Source organism: Mauremys mutica, chromosome 23 (assembly GCF_020497125.1).
Source record: "Mauremys mutica isolate MM-2020 ecotype Southern chromosome 23, ASM2049712v1, whole genome shotgun sequence".
In the NCBI taxonomy this organism is placed as follows: domain Eukaryota; kingdom Metazoa; phylum Chordata; order Testudines; family Geoemydidae; genus Mauremys; species Mauremys mutica.
In genome coordinates, this window is record NC_059094.1 from 15,839,020 (window position 1) to 15,859,951 (window position 20,932).

At 60.5% G+C, this 20,932-nt stretch overlaps 1 protein-coding gene across 5 annotated transcripts in view; it reads left to right on the forward strand.

The window, feature by feature from the left end:
- COL16A1 (collagen type XVI alpha 1 chain) overlaps positions 1-20,932 on the forward strand; it is a 148,054-nt gene that overhangs the window by 70,242 nt on the left and 56,880 nt on the right. For all 5 annotated transcript variants that reach the window (XM_044998125.1, XM_044998123.1, XM_044998122.1 and 2 more), the window contains exons 3-7: positions 7,578-7,652; positions 7,784-7,901; positions 18,019-18,142; positions 18,854-19,129; positions 19,921-20,001. In XM_044998125.1, the coding sequence (XP_044854060.1) occupies positions 7,578-7,652; positions 7,784-7,901; positions 18,019-18,142; positions 18,854-19,129; positions 19,921-20,001 (674 nt within the window). The remainder of the gene's footprint in view (positions 1-7,577; positions 7,653-7,783; positions 7,902-18,018; positions 18,143-18,853; positions 19,130-19,920; positions 20,002-20,932) is intronic.

Below are 20,932 nucleotides of genomic sequence, written 5' to 3' on the forward strand. Positions count from 1 at the left end.
ACAGAGCGGGGGAAGCAGCTTGACCAGGTTCACACTGAGAGCCAGTGTCTGAGCTGCAAATGGAACCCAGGAGTCCTAGCTCCGAGTTTCCTGGCTTCCCCACAACCTTCAGACCCTCTCTAGGCCTGACTCTCCGTGGCCTGCCCCAGCGCCCAGAGTGAGTGGGGAGCACGGCCCGTCAGCAGGGTGGTGGAGGGAGGCCGGGCCATGGAGATTCAGGGCAGATGCCAGGTTTCTGCCTGCGAATCAGCAGAGCCAGGAGATCCGCATTCAGGATATAGGGGAGGGTGGAGACGGGGTCAAGCCGGGCTATATGGGAACCTTGGAATCAGTCAGTTGGAGAGACTTGGGGGTTCTGGGGACTGGGATGAGCCGCGGAGGTGTGTTGCTAGCCGAGTGCGGTAGCCGCCTTGCATGAATTCCCTTCTCCTCTGGCCCCTAAGGGTCGGGGCAGCTCAGTCGAGCATCCCATAACCTGCTGACCTGGCCCCAAGTCCTTGCTAGCATGGACAGGCCGAGGATGCAGCCCCACACCCCAGTAATCACTGCTCCTTCCCCTTTCCCAGCCCGGACCCCTGCTTGCTTCGGAGCCGGCTCTGCCCACGGATGCCATGAGACGTCGGAGCCGGGCAGGCTGCCGAGCCGAGCACCGGAGCATGCGCACTCCGCAGTCTTGCAGCCGGCGATGATCAGGAGCCTGGCTCTGCAGCCGGGGCCCTGCTTTCCCAAAGCCCCCTTGGGGTGGGGACTCCTTGAATCATCACAGGCAGAGGGGGCCGGGGAGTTTGCTGTCCCGCTGGGCGGGGCCGCTGCCTGCACTGAGGTCACTCGCGGGGCCTCCTGCTTGGCACAGATCCCTCTTGCTATGAGCAGGACTCTTGCTGCCAGCTGGACACCAGCAGCAGGCTCCTTCGCCCGTGAGCACGTGCCGGAGCTCGGCTCTTAGGCTCATTAGATCATCGCGCGCCTGCCCCTGGCCAAGTCAGGCTGCTCCCCGTGGGTGTGCGAGGACTTGGTGCCAGCTGGGTTCAGTTGTGGTCTCTGTTGCGACAGGCCTCAGGCCTGGGATCAAAGGGAGACGTGGGCAAATACAGTGGGGAGACCCCAGGAAGAGCACTAAGCACTCGGCGGATATCAACCGATTCAGCCTTGGCATGCACCTGGGGCCGGAGGAATCAATGCCCTCGCCTGGCAGACGGGGAGGCTAATGTGGAGAGGTGACTCTGCCCAGGCCACGGAGAGAGCTGCTGTCCCACTGGGGATCTGACCCCTGGACTTGCTGGCCTCCTTCGGCCGGGTCACACCTCTCCATCCGCCCCTGGCTCGCAGCGTGCGTGTGCCAAGCTGGGCGTGTGCACTAGCAAGCAACCCCCTGCACGCAGAAGCAACTGAAACGCTTGCCGCAGCGGTGGGCTCTGCACCCAGCCAGCCAAACGGGGCTTGCAGAAGTAACCTCGGATGCCAGCTGGGAAGGCCAAGTGGCGTAACTTGGTCGTTGAGCTGGGATCCGGGAGTGGCTCGGGGGGGCTGGGATCTGAATACAGGAGCCCGGGTGCTCTGAGCAGGCAGGCTCGCATGCTATTACACTGGCCGGAGGCTTGTGCGGTGGCAAGTCACTTAGAATATGCCCCCGACACCATGTCTCCTTCCCATGGGAGCCAACCGGCAGGGCCCCGCCACCTGCTGCTGCTCGGCGGAGGGGCTCCTGCGACCTCAGAGCAAAGAGCGCTCGCTCTGAAATAAAAGGAACGGGGAAAGCATTCCCCAGGGGAACACACAACGCTCACGAGACTCCTTTCAGTTTACTGCCCGTCTCGTGTGCCCCTTTTCCTGCCCTGGGTTCTCCCCTTTTCTGCTCCCATCGGTACCAGCACCCCACGGGAATGTGGAAACACGAGAAGCTGTTTCAGGTCGTCCCATTCAAAGCTTTTGTTCTATCCGTTGTTAGTGAGCAATCCGCACGGTACCTGGGAGGGGAATGGCATTCAGCAGATCAAAGGGTTTCGCACGTGAATTTTCCCTTCCTCTCTTTGCCAGCTGCCTGTGAGCCGGTGTGATTGTTGCCAGTTCGTTTGTAGAACAGCTTTTGCAAATAACTCCCGCTGGTGAGACTTTGTTCCCTGAAGTCTTAGCTGCGTTGTTTGGACCCGTGTAGCCAGATTTGCAGAACCGCTCAGAGGCATCGAAGGGGCCCAGGTTGGTACGGTAACGGCGCTCTTCTGAAAATCCAGCCCCAGGGCCGCGTGTCACCGTTTCTGTTCCCTGACTGGATAATTATTTGCACTTTGGTAGCAAGTCGAGGTGCCCCGCCAACAAGCCCCCATGGCATCACGTGGGGAGAGAAGGCCCTGCCTCAGAGAGCTCACACTCCAAACAGGACAACAGAGGCAGGGAGAGAGGCCAGCAGCTGCTTGGTGTCCAAGCTGGAACAGAACCCGGGTGTTCTGGGCACAAGGAAAGTGGCCTAGCCCGTGGGCCATCCTGCCTCGAGTGCGCCTGTGGTTACAAATTCCCAATCAGCCTCTGGGGAACACTCCCTGCTACCACAAACCATCCTGCCAAGTCAACTTGCCGGAGCTCCGAAGAGAGACAGACACGGGCAAAGCCGACTCAACTTTTCCAGACCGTTTCCCATGGTTCTGCCTGCTCGTATAAAGGAGGATTCTTCTTTGAACAGACTCTCTATTCTGGACTAAGACAGGCCTGGATATCCTCTCCCCCCACCCCACGCACACTTTTTCCTGGCTTAGGCTGACTCCACGGGAAGGATATTTTGAGATTCAACTTTGCTCTTGCATCTGAGAGCAGGCAGAGGAAAGCGGCCAGGAAGACGGCACCATTGCAGAAACTTCTCCCTCAGCTTGCACAAGCAATTCCTCTGCAGCCTTTGCTCATGTGCAGACCCCCAGCAGCTTCCCCCGGAAACAGACCCCGACAATGCCTGCGTCAGTTCCTTGCCCAGATCTGTGTTTTGTGATTTCCCGCCCCCCCTCCACAGCAGATTCAGTTGGATGCAGTATTCTTCTCTTCCTCTCCTCAGCTGATGGCTGGGGTTGCTGTGAGCTGTTAAACAGCTGCCACCCCAGAAGAAGCTGCGTATCAGTGAGAGCGAAACGATCCCCTGTATGCGTCGCTGGTAAAGGATCGTAGTAGTGTTACGCACTGGCCAAGCATAGCTTGGCCTCCCTCTGCAGCTACCTGCTACTGATCCCAGCCGAGGAGCCTGTCCTTTAGCTCAACGGGGAGAGGCCGGTGCTTTGGAGCAGCCGGGGACTTTGGCTGGAATTGCGAGTGCTCCCCATTTCTGAAACTCGGGCCCTGGAGCCCTGACCCAAGGCTGGCTGAAGTCAGGCAGACTCTTTCCTTTGGCCTCAATGGAGTCTAGGTCAGAACCGCCACGTCTGACTCTTCTTCACGCTACGGCCGCTCCACCCTGCTCTGGCACGGGGCTTACAGGGACTGCAAACGGCAGCATGAGATGAGAATCAGGTTCCCGGCTGCACCCCTTGCCCACCTTGTCACACGCCCTCCACGGGGGAGTCTGGAGCTACCCGTAACCCCTCTGTCCTGGCCAGAGGGGGCCCAGTGCCACCCCAGCCTGGGGGACAGACCCGTTCACTCACAGCCAGCGCTCCTGTTACTCCTGCTTTTTTCCCTGGGGTTTGTGTGAATTTCTTCCCGCTGCGCTGGGGGATCTGCAGGAGGCAGCGGAGAAGCCAATGTTCTAGGTTGTGGCTTCGGGCAAAGCACTGTTTGGCTCCAGCTAGCGCAGAGTCTTTCCTCCCGGCCAGCCGTTTTCTTCTTTGCTTCTTCTGCCCCTCCTGGCTTCTGCTCAGTGCCTCCGCTGCCTTCTCCACGCAACCCTATCCTGGGGGCGCCGGCAGTGAGCTCTGGGCAGGGGCGTTCAGGTGGGGGCTGTGGCACGGTATCCCCCGGGGTTGGTTAGCTCATTGCCCTGGATGCAGCCAGAGCTTCGGGAGATGCTTCCAGCAGACCCTGGCGTTGGAAAGCAACAAAGCCTCCCGGTGTCTGGGCTGGCTGGAGAGAGGAGTGGAGATGCTTGTCCCATCCCTCTTCGGGGGCCCTGCTGCACCCCACAGCTCTGAGTCCTCACGGGCCTGTCTGTGGGCTCCCTTCCCCTCGGACTCCTCTTCCATAGACTCATAGAACCGTAGCGTTAGAAGGGACAGTAAGGGTCGGGTCATCTAGTCTAACCCCTGCCAAGATGCAGGATTTCTTGTGTCTAAACCGTCCAAGACAAATGGCTCCAGCTTCCTTTGGAAAATCTCCAGTGAAAGAGCTTCCACCACCTCCCAAGGCGTCTGTTCCACTGTCCTATTGTTCTTACTGGGAGGAAGTTTTCCTGAGTTTTAATCTAAATCGGCTCTGCCGTAGTTTGAACCCACTGCCTCTTGTCCTGCCCTCTGTGGCAAGAGAGGACAACTTTTCTCCGTCTTTTTTACGGCAGCCATTCCAGTATTTGCAGACCGCTGTCATGTCCTGCTTTAATCTCCTCTTTTCCAAACTAAACATACCCAGTTCCTTCAGCCTTTGCTCGCATGGCTTGTGTTCCATCCCTCTGATCATCTTTGTCGCTCGCCTCTGGATCCTTTCTATACATTGGTGACCAAAGCTGGACACAGTTCTCCAGCTGAGGCCCAACCGGCGCCGAGTAGCGCCTGTAACGTGCCTGCCGTGCCTCTGGTAATGCAACCTAACATTGCATTTGCTGCTTTTTGCAACAGCAGACTCAGGTGGCGGTTGGCTCCAGCGCAATGCCCAGCTCCTTCTCAGCAGTGCGGCTGCCAACCGCTCACCCCCCGCGCCGTATTGGTGCATTGGGTTTTTCTCCCCTACGTGTGGCACCTCACATTTGTCGTCGTTGAATTTCATTTGGTCTCATCCTCTCCGATTGCCTTTCTCTGTCTCCCTCTGGCCCCGTTTGGCAGTGACGCTGTCCCTGCACTCGACTCGGGAACGGAGCAGGGCAGAAAGCTGCCTCTGAGCTGCCTTGCTGCCCCCGGGACTCCCTGGGTCTGCCTGGCCCCAGTGAGCATTAGAGCAGCCCGTGGGTGACTCTGGTGTACACTCTGCTCCTCCTGGGTCCCCTATGGACCCTGGGAAGCAAAGAATCCTAACGCACATGCGCCCGGCTGCCAACGCTGAGCCCTGGTGCCAGCTCTGCCCGTCCAGGGAGGCCCCTTGCCCAGCGGGTTTTCAGGGGGCTGTTTCCCTCCCGTTAAGATCAGAGCAGCACCGAGGGGCGTAGTGAGTGTAAGTGAGACTCGGGCCATCTGCTTCTCCCTTCCCCCCATTCTGCTAGCTCGTAGCACTGTGGCTCCTCCCACCTCTCATGGTGCCTGCCATGCTCCCCAGTTTGTGCCCTGGGCAGTAGCTGGTATCTTCCCCCTTTCACTGGGAGAGCTCCTGGGAGGCCCTCCCCGCCCCCTTGCCCTGCTCTGCCCCAGGAACCCTCCCCGGGGTTATGGTGCCGGTGGAGCCATTGGGATGGGGGGCAGTTCCGAACCCGCGAAGGAAGACGGTCCCCTCCCCATCAGAGTGGATCCCCCCCGAGCCCCAGGCACCGGCTCAGGTCTGGAGGGCCGGAGCCCTTCACCAACCCGTGCTGCCCTGTCTCTGGCTATCCGCGCCCCTGCCTGCCGCCAAGCAGGGAGCACATTCCATCGCCCTGACTCGGAGCTTGTTTTCCCCAGGAGCTGGCGACTCGCATTTCCCAGCTGCCTTGCTCCCTATCCTCCCGCTTGCCTCTCAGCTTCCTGGCAGCCGCTGTGGCCAGGTAGCAGAACGGGGGGCCGTTGGGGGCAGACGCACGCTAGGACGTGACATCGGGGACCAGGGGAGGTGGGTTGGGGGTGAGGGGTGTACTTAACCCAGGAGCCCGAAAGGAATCTGACTTTTGGGGGGTGTTTGAAATCCAGTATTGCAGCTCAGACTCATCTCTGGGTTCCTGCCGTCAAGGGGCTTAAAGGGGCGTGTGTGAGAGAGATTTAGCGCCCCAGGGCGTGATTTCCAGGAGCAGGGAAAACCCCTTTGCAAAGGCTTGTGACTCCGGCTGCCCTTAGCCAGCAGCTCTGTGGTTCTCCAGGCTGGGGACACCACAAGCCCTGCTGGTCAGCGGCTGTCCCCACGCGAGTGACCGGTGGCACCAGAAGGGTGCGTTCTGCCCCTTGCAGCCCCACTGCTCGTGGCTTCCTTCGGCCGCCTGAGTGGGCCTGGGCCATGCGCAGTGGGGTGGGATAGAGCATCGACTCCGAAAGCGGGGCCAGGGGGACCCTGGGACAAAGGGATTTCCAGGGGAGCTGGGATCTGCCCTTCGCTGGATGTTTTTTGTATTAAATCTGCTCCGGCCTGGCAGGCTGAGCATGTGAAACCGACCGAGGCCCTTTGGCGTGGGATCGTTCCAATAGTGGGAAGGGGGAAATGATCCCAGCCTGTCAGCCACCAGCATGATTGATGGGGGGGATACGATCAGTCCCCAGATGCCAGTGGCCCTGCTGGATCCGAAGCGGAGAGGCTGAGGGGTGATGGTGGGGGGCCTGCCATGCTATGGCATAATTCAGGGGCAGGCGGGGATCTCCCCCTACTCTGCCGAGGCTGGGGCAAATTAATCACCTGCCCAGCATGGCTCCGAAGGGGAAAATATGAGTCCATTAACGGGTGCAAAGAGCCTGCTCAAAACATGCCAGCAAAAAGTGCCAGCTGAGGAGCCCTAGAGTCTGAGGTCCCTGGGTGTCACCAGAACAGTCAGCACAGACAGTTGGGGCGCAGTGTCCCATCCCCCCCACTGCCCTGCCCATGTGCCTCCCCCCCGAGCAGAAGGAGCCCCTGCTAGAACAGGGGCTGCATTAGTGGCCCGTGGGTTGCTCGATTCTTAATGTCTCCGCTGGTATTGACAACACAGCAGCCAGCTGGGCTGCGGGAACCTCTGCGCTCTGAGCTGTGCGGGGACCCTCCAGGCTGGTTTTACCCAGGCTGCCAGGCAGGGACAATATCGGGTCCCTTGGTACAAATCTGATCTGACAACCTAGCAGCGGATGGGGCTTCAGAACCTGCAGGGGCGGCTCTAGGCATTTTGCTGCCCCAAGCACGGCGGCTGGCCTGCGGTGGGTCTGCTGGTCCCGCGGCTTCGGCAGACCTCCCGCAGGCGCCGCCAAAGCCGCGGGACCAGCGGCCCCTCCGCAGGCAAGCCGCTGAAGGCAGCCTGCCTGCCGTCCTCGCGGCGACCGGCAGAGCGCCCCCCGTGCCTTGCCGCCCCAAGCACGCGCTTGGTGTGCTGGGGCCTGGAGCCGCCCCTGAGAACCTGTCACCCCGATGCTCAGACCAAGCCACCTTCACGCAGCTCAGTGAGAAGTTGGGGGGTTGTTTTTATTAGTCATTCCTGGGACCCACACCTTGGGGGCGCTAGCACTCAGGTGCCTGCGGAGTGGGGTCCGCGTGCGAGCACGCTGCCGGTGTGGGGGAAGCCCCGTTGCCACGCCCGACCCCCTGGGTTCCCACTCCCCCTGGCAGCCTGAGCACTGCGGGCCTGTTGTCGCTGACGGGGGTCTCTCTTCCAGGCGAGCGCTGTCCACGTTTGCAGCAGGAGGGGCTGAAGCTAGACCAGGCCAGCGACAAGCATGCCAATATAACGGGTGAGTGTGCCACGTGCCACGTGCCAAAAGGCCTGGTCCGGCTGGCTTGGCAGGACCATCCATCCTGCAGCGAGCCAGGAGCTTTGCGGCCTGGGTCTCACCCGGGTTCCCCTCCCCCCTCTCTCCTGCAGGTTTTAATCTTATCAAGCGGTTTGCTCTTCTGAAGACCTCGGCTGTAAAGAAAATCCGCAATCCCAAAGGGCCGCTGATCCTCCGGCTGGGCAGCACGCCCCTGGTCCAACCCACGCAGTAAGTACCCAGCTGGCCCACCCGTTACAGCTGGGTGGTGAAGGGTTAACTGAGAGGCACAGGGGAGTTCCTTTCAAAAAGGGGGCTGCTCTCGGCTCCCAGACCCCCAGACTTGAAGCCATTGATTGCGGGAAGTGGCTGGACCCCGCTGAGAATGTGGGCTCTTGGTGCTAGGCGCTGTACAGACACACAGTGCAAAACAGCCCTGCCCTGAAGAGACCAGGCGGAACCTCCCACCTTGTGCTCCCGAGCCTGCTCCCGGGCCAGGGAGGGCTTCTATGGGCCGTGTGCTGTCACCGGGGGCCAGGGGGAGCCGTCCCATTTGGACTGGAGCTGCTGGGGCGGCACTGCGGATTCTCCGGCCCGGTGCCCTGCTCTTCCTCCTGCACGCTGGTGTGTCGTGACTCGCCTCCTCTCACAACCAAGCTCTTTTGGTTTTGGTTTTTTCCATTTTATCCAAAGTGTATTGACAGTCAGATGGGTGAGACTACGGGGGCAGTAGGAAAGTCATGTTCTCCCCTCACATGCTAGAGACGCGCTGGAAGCCTTCTGGTCACAGCTTGACACTTCATGCTGCTCTGTGGCTGAATCCCATGCTCTCGAGCCGTCTGTATTTGTCTGTGCAGCCAGCGGCGCAGGTCGTCCCACCCATCTCAGACACACTGTAGTGCTGCTTTCGGAGCTGTGACGAAGTGGGGATGTTCTTGCCATGTTCTGTGAATGCTGAGTGGGGAGTGTTGGCCTGGGGAGGTTGCAGGGGAGTTGTGCTGGGAGGGCCTGCACTGGGGAAGGGAGGAGACCTGAGCATGTAACCTGAGAACCCAGGAGGGGGGTTGGAGGCCAGGTGACACCTCTGCCCCGACACTGAACAAAGGACACAAAGGCTGGGGGAGGAGCTGCAGGGAGGCTGAGTGAGAGGCTGGGGGGAGTTTTGCAGTTTGGAGCTGGCTGGGAAATGGAGAGGGGCACCCTGACGGGCTTGGGCTTCCCAACGGGGCTGTGGCCTCCTGGGGGCCCTGGATGGACCTAACTAAAGGGGGTCCTGTTGTCTGTACCGGCAAGGCCTGTTTTGGACTGTGTGCCTGTCATCTAAATAAACCTTCTGTTTTACTGGCTGGCTGAGAGTCACGTCTGACTGCGAAGTTGGGGTGCAGGACCCTCTGGCTTCCCCAGGACCCTGCCTGCACGGACTCGCTGTGGGAAGCGCACGGAGGGGCAGGGGATGCTGAATGCTCCAAGGAGAGACCCAGGAGGTGAAGCCATGTGAGCTGCTTGCCCTGGAGACAGTCTGCTCCGAGGGAGAGGAGGCTCCCCAAAGTCCTGCCTGGCTTTGTGGGGAGCAGTTCCAGAGCATCGCCCGGGGACTCCGTGGCAGGAGCATCCTTCGCCTTCCCTCCAGTGGGCTGGAGCAGCCAACACACAGAACTGCAGTCTGAGCATGGCTGAATACAGTGGTGATTTTATTGCAACCTGGACTCTTCACATCCATGAAATAGGAGTTCAGACTCTGGGCCAGATGCTGCTTCTTGTGTTTCCACTTCTCCTCCCCAGGGGAGGGATGAATCAGGTCTTTCGCCAGAGGCAATTGATCTGGCAGGCAGGCAGGCCTGGAAATCCCAGGGCTGCGCTGCTGACTGTCCCTCTCGGGAGCGGAAGGGCACTCTGCGCCTCTCCAGGACAGCTGGGCCGCTCCGTCCTTTGCAGGGAGAGAAGCTCTGATTCAACGGGGCGTGATGCTCGAGGTCCCTGCGGGATGGATTGAGCAGGGGCAGAGCCTGGGGAAGTCGCCTGACTTCACTCCTCTCTCCCCCGTGGCTGCGGTGGGTAGCTTTGCCTGGAGGTGGATTTGGTGGTGCAGCTCCCAGCCGCCTGTGTTTCTGGTCTCCTTTGCCCCAGCCTTGCTGGAAAAACAGCTCTAGCAGGCCAACACCCTAGCACCCGCTGCAGCCCTGTCCTGCAGTCGTGGTTCAAACCATGGGCAGTCGCCCGGCTGCCGCTGCGGTGTTTTAGAGCCTGACTGTACGGTGCTGCATTCCTTTGCTGTCTTGAATCCTCACTCTGGAATGCGGCTGTCTGTGTTTCGGGGTCACGGGGTGTCACTCCACCGTAGCTGAACCGTTAATGCAGAGCACTGCGGTATTACTGGGGGCCCAGAGTGTTATCCAGGGTGACGGCTCCATTACTGGAGGGCACTGTCGCTTTGTGAGAACTCTGTGACTCAGCCTTCGCTGTGGCCTCCCGACCCACGGCACCCTCGTTGTTCTTTGCACAGGGGGTTGCTCCGGCGCGAGTGAGGGTCTGTGGCTCTAGAAGACGGCGGTAGTTTTTTAGCCAGGGTTTCCCAGCTCACTGCCCCTCTCGCTCTGAGCCCCAAGCATTAGAGAGGAGAAAGCGAGGTCTGGGTCTCCGAGGCTGGCAAGACGCAGCGGTTGGACTTGCTTCTCCACTCGCTTTGCTTAAAGGGGCGAGGTCAGACTCATTAGACCCCACAAATCACTTCTCTCAGCAGCAGCTCCTCCGGGCAGGTGCGAAGGGGTCACGCTCCTCGCTGCGCTCTGCTTTCAGCAGCTGCTTGGCAAATGACGCTGGGCCGGGACCTTTGCTGGCCCCCCTCACAAATCAGCCACCCCCGTGTGGAGCAGGGAGCTGCTTATTTGGCAATAATCACAACTCCCATGCCTGGAGCCATGCACCTTCTGCCCAGAGCATCACCTGGCACCTCGCAGATTACAGATCTCGCAGCTGCCTCTGGGGTGGAGGGTAGCAGCTGGGTTCATAGCACAGGTGAGGAGAGGAAATTCTCGCCAATAGCACCAGGCAACCCCCTGGGATCCTTTAGGTCACACGGGGCAGGGAAGGGACCCTGCCTGGCGTTGAGCCTCTGTGTCTGGTGATTTCAGACCTGATTTATGTGGCTGCTGCAGCGCCTGGGAAGGGCGTGTTTGTGAGGGGAGGGGAAATCTCATCCTTGGGGCCTCCAGCTGCTGCATGGGGAGCCCTGCAGAGCCAGTGAGGAGACCCTCCTACCCCAGCACCTCAGCATCCGGCCTGTGGCGTGGCCGTGCGTCCTCTTACAGAGCTTGGGCTGCAGTCAGTCCGGCACCCAGATCGACTCCCCTCTTTCCTTCCCGTCGCCATCTCCGGCTGCCCTCCCCGAGGGTCAGACACGGGGCCTGCCTGCAGCATGGCTCCCGCAGCTCCTTCTCCTGCCTGCCACCCGCAGCCCCAGGGCAGGAGCCCTGATCCGAACCCACAGAGGGGAAACTGTGTCACCTCTCCACGAGGATCCTGCCTTTGACCTCCCCCAGGGCCCTTCTAAGGAGCCTCCCTGGCGGCAGGTGCCCTCCTGCAGCGTGTTAAAGCTATGGAAAGCAGTGTCGGCAGAGGGCCGGGGCGAGGTTCTGGTCACAGAGCGAGGCCCAGCACCCTCCGGGGGCTGGGTGGGAGGGTTAGGATTGGGCTGGAGGGCCCCTCTCCAGTGTGGGAGCTGCAGATCAGCTGGGAGCTGCACCCGTTGTGCGCACCGTGCTGGGGTGGCAGACCAGGTCCGGCTGCTCACCCAGCACAGGTAGGGGGGTTGGAGGCTCCCCGGGCAGGGGGCGCGCAGGTTTCCCAGCTGCAGGCTGAGTGCGGCAAGGACCGTCCTAATCCTCGAAAGTAAATCATGTGGTGAAGCAATTCAGTCAGGACGCTGGCCAGGGCCTTATGCAATAGCCGCTCCGCGCGTGTGTTTTCTATCCCCGTCTTGGCAAGCAGCGGGAGGGGTCTAGACGGGCGGATTGAAATGCTTAGCAGTGACTAGCCAGGCTGTTCCTTTCAGCAGGGGCTGGGCGCTCGGACGCTGCCCCGCTGGGCCCTCTCCCGTCATCCCGTGTAACCCGGGCTTCTTTCCCAGGCGCTCGCCGCTCCCCCACGGCGCCGGGGAAGGACCCAGTGTGAGCGTACGGATCAGGGCTGCAGCATCGGTGGCCCCGTGGGCGGAGTGGGAAGCTGGGTGCTAGGCCCTGTGCCCCAAAGGGCACGTCCCACGTCCAGCTGGCTCACCCTGTCCCTGACCCAGCTCTAGCAAACTCCAGCTCCCAGTGCAGGGCAGCCCCAGGTTAGTGCCCCTGCTGGGGACTCAGGAGACCTGGGCTGAATTCCTGGCTTTGCCACGGACTCCCTGTGTGGCCTTGGCTGAGTTACTTAGTTGCTTCCAGCCTTTGCTGCCAGGGCGCTGGAGCAGAGCCTGGAGCGCGGAGCTGCAGGTTTTTGCCTGGAGCTTGCTCCGGAGCTGGAGCACAGCTCCAAAGCCCTGTCTGCTGATTTCTCTCGCACCCCTCCATCCTGGCTCTATAAAGAACCCCACAAGAAAAACCAGTGGGGAATAGCGGAGGGTCCTGGAGAGCCACCAGTAACCACCTGCTCCTGCCCAGGGGAGAGCTTGGGGTCCTGTCCGCACTCAGCAGGGCTTCCTCACAGCCTCAGCCCTGGCGGAGACTCTGCCCATCCCCAGCGTTAATCCCACTCCCAAGCAGAAGCAGCGGCGAGGCAGCCGAGAGCTGCCTAGATCCCGTTGGCAAGGTCGGCCTCACTCGCTCTCGAGTGCGCTGGAGCTCAGCATTCAGGGGGGGCAGGGGGGACTTCCTGCTGGGGACGAGCAAACTGGGTCAGGTAAAAGGAGTTTCCTGCCCTTGAATTTTCCACCCTTCCCCCATTCAGGTGCCGGGACATCAGGCCTGTTGTGTTGTCCATGGCTTGTGTTTGCCTGGCCTGCAGCCAGAGGTGGAGGTGCTGGGATGAGAGAGCTGGTGGAAAGTTCTGCTCCCAGGAGGTCCCAGCCTGGACTCGGGGGATTCAGACAGCAGCAGTGTCCAGACCTGTGGCTGCTTCTCCAAGCTGAGCCCGGAACTCCTGGGCTTGTGCTTGGCTGAGGCACTGGACTGGGGCTCAGGAGACCGGGGTTCTGTTCTGCCTGTGTGACCGTGGGCCGGTCACTTAACCTCTCTGTGCCTCCATTCTGTAAAGTGAGGTCCCACTTCTGCCTGGTCTGTCTTGTGAGCTCTTCAGAGCTGGGACTGTCTCTTACTATGCGTATGAGCAGCGCCTAGCACTGCTATTGTCATACAAACCACATGGATCCCTGCCCCCCTCAATCCCAAATGGTCACAACACATGGAATGGCTCCCCCGAAATCCTGGGCTCCTCGGGCCACAGCCGAGCGGAGAAGCAATGCTCTGTCCTGCAAGGAGGGATTGGATTCTGCCAGGCTGCAGCGGGTCGGTCGAGTTGTAATTGCTTTTAACTGGCCCTCGGGCGAACTGCTCAATCTCTGAGGGACTCTGGGAACTCTGTCTGTTTAGCTTCACAGAGGGGAGGTTCAGGGGTGACCAGGTTACAGTCCTGACATGGGGCACAGATATTTGATAATAGGCTCTAGCTAATAATCTAACCTGATCTAACGGCCGGACGCTGAAGCTAGACAAATTCAGCCTGGCAATAAGGTGAGAGTACGGAACCATTGGAACAGCTGACCGAGGCCATGGTGGATTCTCTACCCCTGGCAATGTTTGTGTCAAGACTGGGTGTTCTGAAAGCTCTGCTCTAGGGATTTGGGGTGGGGACGTTCTCTGACCTGGGCTGTACAGGAGGTCTGACTGGGGGATCACAATGGTCCCTTGGAATTTATGAATCTAAAATCAGATCCTCTGTCTGTTTCATCACGTCCCCCACCCCTGGGTCTACCTGGGCTCCTCCATGGTCCCCATCGCGTCAGATCCAGGGTTGCTGGTCAGGAATATCTGACAGGCTTTTTTCCCTTGGAAAATGCCGATTTGTTGCGCCTGAAACAGCTAGCAGGAAAGAGGCGGTTTGGATGAACTTTCCCTTTTGAAAAAAATGTGACCTCTCCCACCCCCACCCAAGTCTGAAATTGTCAAAATGTCCCAGCTGCCTGGTCTCTCTCCAGAGCCATCTGGGGCTGGATGGGACCTTGACTAAGTCACTCTTTAGGCTGGTGGGGTTTGCCTGGAACTCTCCAGCCTGTTAATAGGTGTCAGTTCTGCTGCGAAAGGGTTAAGTAGGTTGTTACTTTGCTTGGATGTAATGCAGGTGGGAGAGGTTTTCTGGAGAGAAAGGACCTAGGGGGTGGGCTGAGCTGTCCTGAGGGAGGAGTGCTAGAGGCAGCCCAGCTTGGGGAGAAGGCTGGAGTGGATGTTTCTCTCTGTTAATGAAGCTGAACCCTGAGGGTGGGGGGTAGGTGACCTTCCTGTTTTGGCTGCGGGTTTCCTACCAGTGGATCAGTGGTGCTACATGCTAGGCAGCCATGGCCCAGAGGTCCGTGTTGTGTGGAAGACAGAGGTGTTGAGCCCACGCCCGCTGCCTGAGCTGCTGGAGGGTGGCTGGCTCACAAAGCATTACTGCCGTTTCCTCTTTCCCTGGCTGCTTTCAGTCCCCTTGGTTTCCCCTCCTCTCTCTTTTTCCATTCACGCCTGTAGCTGGTTGCTAAAGCGATTGCAGCGGGGGGTGGGCCCGGGCCCTCAGTGGCTGTTTGGGGTGGGGGGCGTTGGGTTTGTCTGTATCTCGGGGTGCATGCACCATCGCCAGCCCCTCCTGTAGGTGCTCGCTTGCAAGGCTGAGTCATGCATCAGGTATGCAGTGGGAAAGCAGACAAGGAACCAGCCAGGACAGGCAGGTAACCTGGAGCTTGTCTCTGTGGCGAGGACGGGAGCAGGCCGGTTAGTTGATGCCTAAGGAGCGATTGCACCATGCCAGAATTGTTAGCGTGTCTCACTCCTTGGGTAGGAAACATCTCCCTTCACCTCAGGCTTTTGTACCCCGCTGAACAGGGATAGGCAAGGGAACCATCTGAACAGGGTTAGCTCCTGCCCGGGCTCCTCTCCACAACCCCCTGGGTATCTGCTGCATCCTCCGTAATATGCAAATAGGAATCGTGTCACCCATCGTCGAAATGCAGCCCCCTCTGGGGTGGAACGTGGCAGCAGCTTAGGACAGCCAGTGAAGAATCCTGTGACCTAAAGTGAAACTGCAGGGGAACTTCAGAAGGCAGAAGGGACTGGCCAGGACTCTGGGGCTAACACCCTCCCGCCCCTTGCCAGGTGCTGTGTGTCATGCCCTCTGTTCTCAGCAGGCTGGTTTCACTCACCGGTCCCATTAACAGCAGCCAGCGCCCGCTGCTCTCTCCCCTCCCACAGGAGCGGGGCAGGGATCTGGAGTTCGTCTTGCTGCCCTTCTCCCAGCTCCTGCAGTGGACTGGATGACGGAAGGGGAGTTATTCTCATCAGGCAGCATTTGAGGTGGGCAGCCGAGCCTTGTACCTGTCAATAACATGCCCCCTAGGCGGGCTGAATGGGGCTGGCTCCTCCCCAGCATGAGCCGACTTTGGCTGCATTTAGGGTGCTGTTTCTCACCCCTCTGGCCTCCCCAGTGCCCACCCCAAACTGGCACCACCGGGGAGTGCTTTCTGGGCTCTGGGGGGCTCGCTCTGCTCAGATGTTGTTCTCCTGACCGAAGTGACACAAAGAGAGACCAGAGGCAATGGCGATGGGCGCTTTTATAAACATGGGTGACAGCCATCTGCCTTTCCCAGCTGCTCTGCTCCGGGAGCTCTGAGAGAGGACACCGTGGCGAAGGTGCTGGACTGGGATTCGGGAGATCTGGGGCCGAGTCTCAGCACTGCCACTGACTCCCTCTGTGACCCTGGGCTCAGCTCCCGATCTGTCAAGTGGAGTTGAGAATCCTTCCTTTGTCGGCCTGGCCTATTGAGGCAGGGACTGTATGTGCAGCGCCCAGTAGGATGGGACCTGTCCCATCCACACCTTGGAGAGAGCTACTGGCAGGATCCGCACAGCATGGAAACAGAATAACCTGGGCGATATCCTCTGTAAATACGTGACTCACTGCCGGGCAATGTTCTTGTGACAGTGGGAACAATTCGGCAGCTGGAACTGACCGGCGCTGGAGTTAATCCGCCCAGTGGAACCTCCACACATACACGCGCTGTCTGCTCTGACTCTGACAGATGTTGGCAGCTGCTGCAGTGAAAGAGGAAGAGGTTTCAGATTTTGAGCCTCTGCTCTCTTCACTTTAGTTTTTCTTTGCTTAGGAAAGAGAAGGAACTTCTGGGCCATTTTTCTGTTATTTTGGTTGGAGCTGGGTCAAGGGGAGTGAAAAATGGGAAGTGCCTGGCCTTTTAGCCAGGGAAGGAATCCATGGGAAAGAGTGGGGCTGGCCTGGGTACGAAGGGCTTCCTCAGCTTTGGGCATTGCGTTAGAATTCGGCTTGAGGCCCTGAGGGTGTGTGGTGTGTGGCGGGGGGGGACCGGGGGGGGAGGGTTTGTGCTACTGGGTTGGGGGGTGGTGTGGGTGTTTCAGTGTCTAGGAGTGTGTGTGTTGGGAGATGTTTGGGGGGGTTGGATGCATGTGTTGGGGGTGTTTGCGCATCTGTTTGTGTGTGTGTTGGGGGGGTGAGTGTCGGGGGGCGGTGTCAGGGTATTTGGCTGCCTGTCTGGGAGGAGTGTGTGCGCGTGCTGGGAGATGTTTGGGGATGAGTGTGGGATGCATGTGTTGGGGGTGTTTGTGTATCTGTTTGGGTGTGTGTGTGGGGGGTGAGTGTTGGGGTGTCGGAGGGGTGTCAGGGTATTTGGCTGCCTGTCTGGGAGGAGTGTGTGTGCGTGCTGGGAGATGTTTGGAGATGAGTGTGGGACGCACCCCGCACGTGTTGGGGGTGTTTGTGTGTCTGGGAGGGGGGCTGTTTCGGTGCACTGGGAATCGTTGTGTGGTTTTGGCATGCATTAGCCAATGCTGGCCCAGGCTTTGAGGACAGACAGACCCTTCCACACGATGTGAGGCCGGCTGGCAGGCTGGCTGCCTCTCACTGATCTCCTGTTTCACAAGCGCTGGCACCTCCAGTGCAGCACAGAGCCCTGACATTTCCCTGCTGGAGACACAAACAGCTCCCGCTCCCCCAGCACGCGGGCGCTTCCTGTTTTGATCTGAACTCTTGTGTTTGCTCTTCGTCCGGCTCTGCGGCCCCCGACACAGACGGAAACAGCAGCCACCAGGCTGCCTTCTCAGGGAGAGCTGAGGTTCCCCCACCTCCGCACACACCCCGCCGCCCTGCAGGGGCTGTGTGCCCTGCGCGGAGCTGGGTTTGGGAGGGATAGGGTTGGGCATTGCTTCCCTGGCCCCAGGAGTGCAGGGAGCTGTCGTGGGATGGAGGAGGCACAGGGGCCTTTCTCCCAAGTCCCGGACCAGCTTTGCTCGGCCGTGACTTGACAAGGAGAGATGGGGACGGAGCTGGCACTGCCACCTGCTCTGCCTCTGTCTGTGTCTGCTCCAACTGAGGCCTATTCCCTGCATGGGGGGCACGAGCCAAGGACCTCTCTGCCCACTGGCAGAGGGTGCAGGGGGGAAAGAGGGTTACAGGGCCCCCGGGTCTGGGACCTACAGGTCCGTTTGCCGTGTGAGGTCTGGCTGAAAGCCTGCGTCGCATGGGCCAGGGTCCCCAGTGCGAGATGCGCGCGGAGTTGTGTATCACAGTTAGTTATGTTCTCGAGGTCTGTGAATTAAGGCGGGTCACTGGAAGGGGATGGGCACAGCCAGTCAGCTGGGGTGCACTGTCCAATGGATCTGGGACTGGGCGCCCCAGAGGGCTCGGGGGTGTCTGTCCGTCTGCTCCCGAGGGACAGCAGCGCCCGCGGGGGCTGGGAGGGGAGTTCCTGTGCTGCCTGTGGCCAGGCTTATCCGGGAGCTGCCCCCGGCAGGTACCAACACGGCGCGCTCATGCCAAGCGCAGGGACTAGTGAGATTCCCCACAACCCTGGGCACCCCCGGGGACCATCACAGGGGGAAACAACGTGTCTGTGTCGGCCTCATTTGCACAGAGCCACATGCATTCACAGACACACACGGATGCCTGTGCCGGGGCCTCACACTCAGACCCGTGCAATCTGTGACACACACACACACACACACACACACACTCTCTTCCATGCTATGCTGCAGTGACTGTTTCAATGCTAAAGGAGCAGCCAGCTCCCCAGCAATTCCTTGGGGCCCCCAGGGCTGCGTCTCTACCTCCTCTTATGTCACTTTCTCTCTCCTCCCCCGCCCCCCAGACAGGTGTTCCCCCACGGCTTGCCTGATGAGTTCACCCTGGTGTTCACTTTGCTCCTGAAGAAACAGAGCTGCAAGGAGAACTGGTACCTTTTCCAGGTCACCGACCGGCAGGGCTACCCCCAGGTACCTCTGCTTCCCTTCTCTGCTTTCCCTCTCCTGCTGCCGTGTTTTTCCCCACCACAGCTGCTGCGCCCCAGGAACAAGAGCTCCCGGAGCAGCCCGACACACAGGGCAGTAAAGCACCGTGTGGTACAGGAGCTACCCCAGCCAGGGTGTCCCCTAGGAGCTGCTAACACATGTTGCTGGAAGTCATTGCTGGGGTCCCACCAGGCCACTTTAGTCCTGGAGGCTACAGATCCAAGAGGCTCAGGTCGCCCCGAACACCCTGCTGTCTCTGGTGCTTTGCCGCTGGCAGATGAGGCCAATTGCACCCACGCCTGCCCATGCTCTAGCATTGTCGGGGGTGGGGCACACCCCCCTCTGCCACCCGTGCCAGCCTCCTGCTGCTGCTGTCGGCCTCCGATGCACCTTTGGAGGTTTCCGACACCCTGCTGGTGCTAGAAGATGTGCCCCCAAGGAGGAGGCATGGCCCTGCCCCCATTGCCCCAGGCGGGGTGGGGTTAGCCGAGCTGATAGTGGGTGTGGGGGCTGCCCAGACCCCTCATTGCCAGGACGGGTCTCTCCAAACTCAACGGGCAAGGAGCCCCCCTATGCCTGGAGGCCACAGCGGCTGGCGTTAGCTCAGCCCAGTCCCTGCGCCCGCCTGTGCGTCTGTCTGTCTCCTCCCTCGCTCGCCGCTGAAAGCCTCCTAAGCCAGAGCGTCTTTGTGCCTAGCTCTCGCTGGGGGTCAACGGCCAAGAGAGGAGCTTGGAGTTCCAGGCCCGGGCCCAGGAGAAGGAGTTTGTGAGCAGCATCTTCGCCGGGAAGGGGGTTTCCTCCCTCTTTGACCAGAAGTGGCACAAGGTGGCCCTCAGCCTGCAGAGCCGGCGGGTCTCCGTCCACGTGGACTGCAGCTACATCTCCTCCAAACCCCTGGAGCCCCGGCGGGGCCTGGCGAGCGAGGGCAACACCTTCATCGGCCTGGACGCCGTGCACGGCACGCCTGTCCCGGTGAGCCGCCCCGGGCACCGCCGGCCATGTGGCGCTCGCGGGCCCGGGCCCGTTCGCAGCGGGGGCGCCCCTTGCCTCCGTCAGCAAGGGGAGGGAGGGAGGTGCTGAGAGCTGGCCCAGCGGCTGACGGGCCAGGCCCTGCGTGGCCCGGGGGGGAATTTGGGGTCACCGGCGCCTGGCAGGTGGGTGCAGCTGCCACCTGGCATTGCTCAGCAGCGACCTCTCCTGGTCAGTTGAGGAGTAGCCTGGAGGACCTAATGGGACAGGTTGCCCAGGGGTGGGATTGTGTGTGATAAATGCTCCTGCCTTGAAGGGCTGGTGGGAGAAGCGAGGCTCTAGGAGGGGCTGGACGAGGCGAGGCAGGTGGGATCTCTGAGAACTGGCTCAGGGAGGACAGTACTAAGGGTGGGTCAGCCTGGCAAGGGAGGGGTGGAGCGGCAGAGGGAGAGGAGAGCCTCTGTGTGCACATGCGTGTGTCTGTGTGCACATGCGTGTGTCTGTGTGCACATGTGTGTGCGCGCACGGGCAGGCGAGGCCACCTCTGCCCCTTCCTTGCTCCTCCCTGAGCCAGCGCTCAGGGAAAACTCAGACTCCTCCCTCGCTGGTGGCAGGAGCCCCTGGGGGCTGGGCCGTCCTGGCTGAGAAGAGGGACTCCAGAGCCTGTCCTACCCCCACTCCTCCTCTGACCCCTGTATAGGCCCAGGGGCTGGGTTCACTGGGATTCTTTCCCAAACCCTTGGGGGCCTGGTGCCCCTTTGTGTTCTGACTGTGTCTGCCTCCCCCTGCTGCAGTTTGACATCCAGCAGGCCCACATCTACTGCGACCCGGAGATGGTGATGCAGGAAGGCTGCTGCGAGATCTCGGCCGGCGGGGTGAGTTATGCATGTGCTCTCCGCAGTGGTGTGGGGGGGGTTAACACCCCTCCCATCCAGCAGCTCCTGGAGCTGGCGGGTCTCTGTTCACGCCCTCAGGGCTCGCGGAGCCCATGCACTGTCCATCTGGGTACATCGCCGGCCCCCGTTGTCGTGTGTCTGGATTGCGTCCTCGCATCACCCTGTGGGTCAGGGGATTCTGCCCATTGTACAGGTGGGAACGGAGGCACAGAGAAACTCCATGACTTGCCCAGGGTCCCGAGCCCGTCCTTCTACCCTAGAAGCTGCTCAGGGAGGCCGGCTCCTCAGGTGCCCACCAGCCAGCTCCACCCAGCTGATCCATGGAGCAGGGACTGAGCCACCTCGCCCGCCTCCTGGCCATAAGGGGGGTGGCTGTTGGGGGGACGTGCCCAGGATGCATAGACAGGATCTTGGGGATTTCCTCTGCCGCCTGACCCTGTCCACACACAGCGGAGCAGGCCCCTTGCTAATATCCCTCTCCCCCGCCCCAGCAACCAGGCCGTGTTCTGCCTACCTAGGGCCTGGTTGGCTGGGCCCCCTGGGGCTGAGCAGGGTGGGGTGAGCAGAGCCTCTGGGAGCAGATTGAGGGGCTCTGCTGGCCTCTGCGCCAGTGACATTCACAAATGCAGCAAACAGCTTGGTTTGTGTCGAGGATCAGACATCGCCTCCTCAGTGACCCAGCGAGGGTGAAACCCAGCAGGGCTGCAAACCCCTGTGCTGCGGGGAAAGGGCCATAGCCGGCCGGGCCCGGGAAACCCCCCAGATACCTATGGGGGGAATTGGCACAAAAGATGCAGCACAGGAGAGGGCATCCATTGGCCGGACATCGGCTGTCAGACTAGGTGGACCGTGGGTTTGATCGGCCAGTGGCACCAAGATCTGGAGGGGGGCAGAGCCGGCAGGTGGCCTG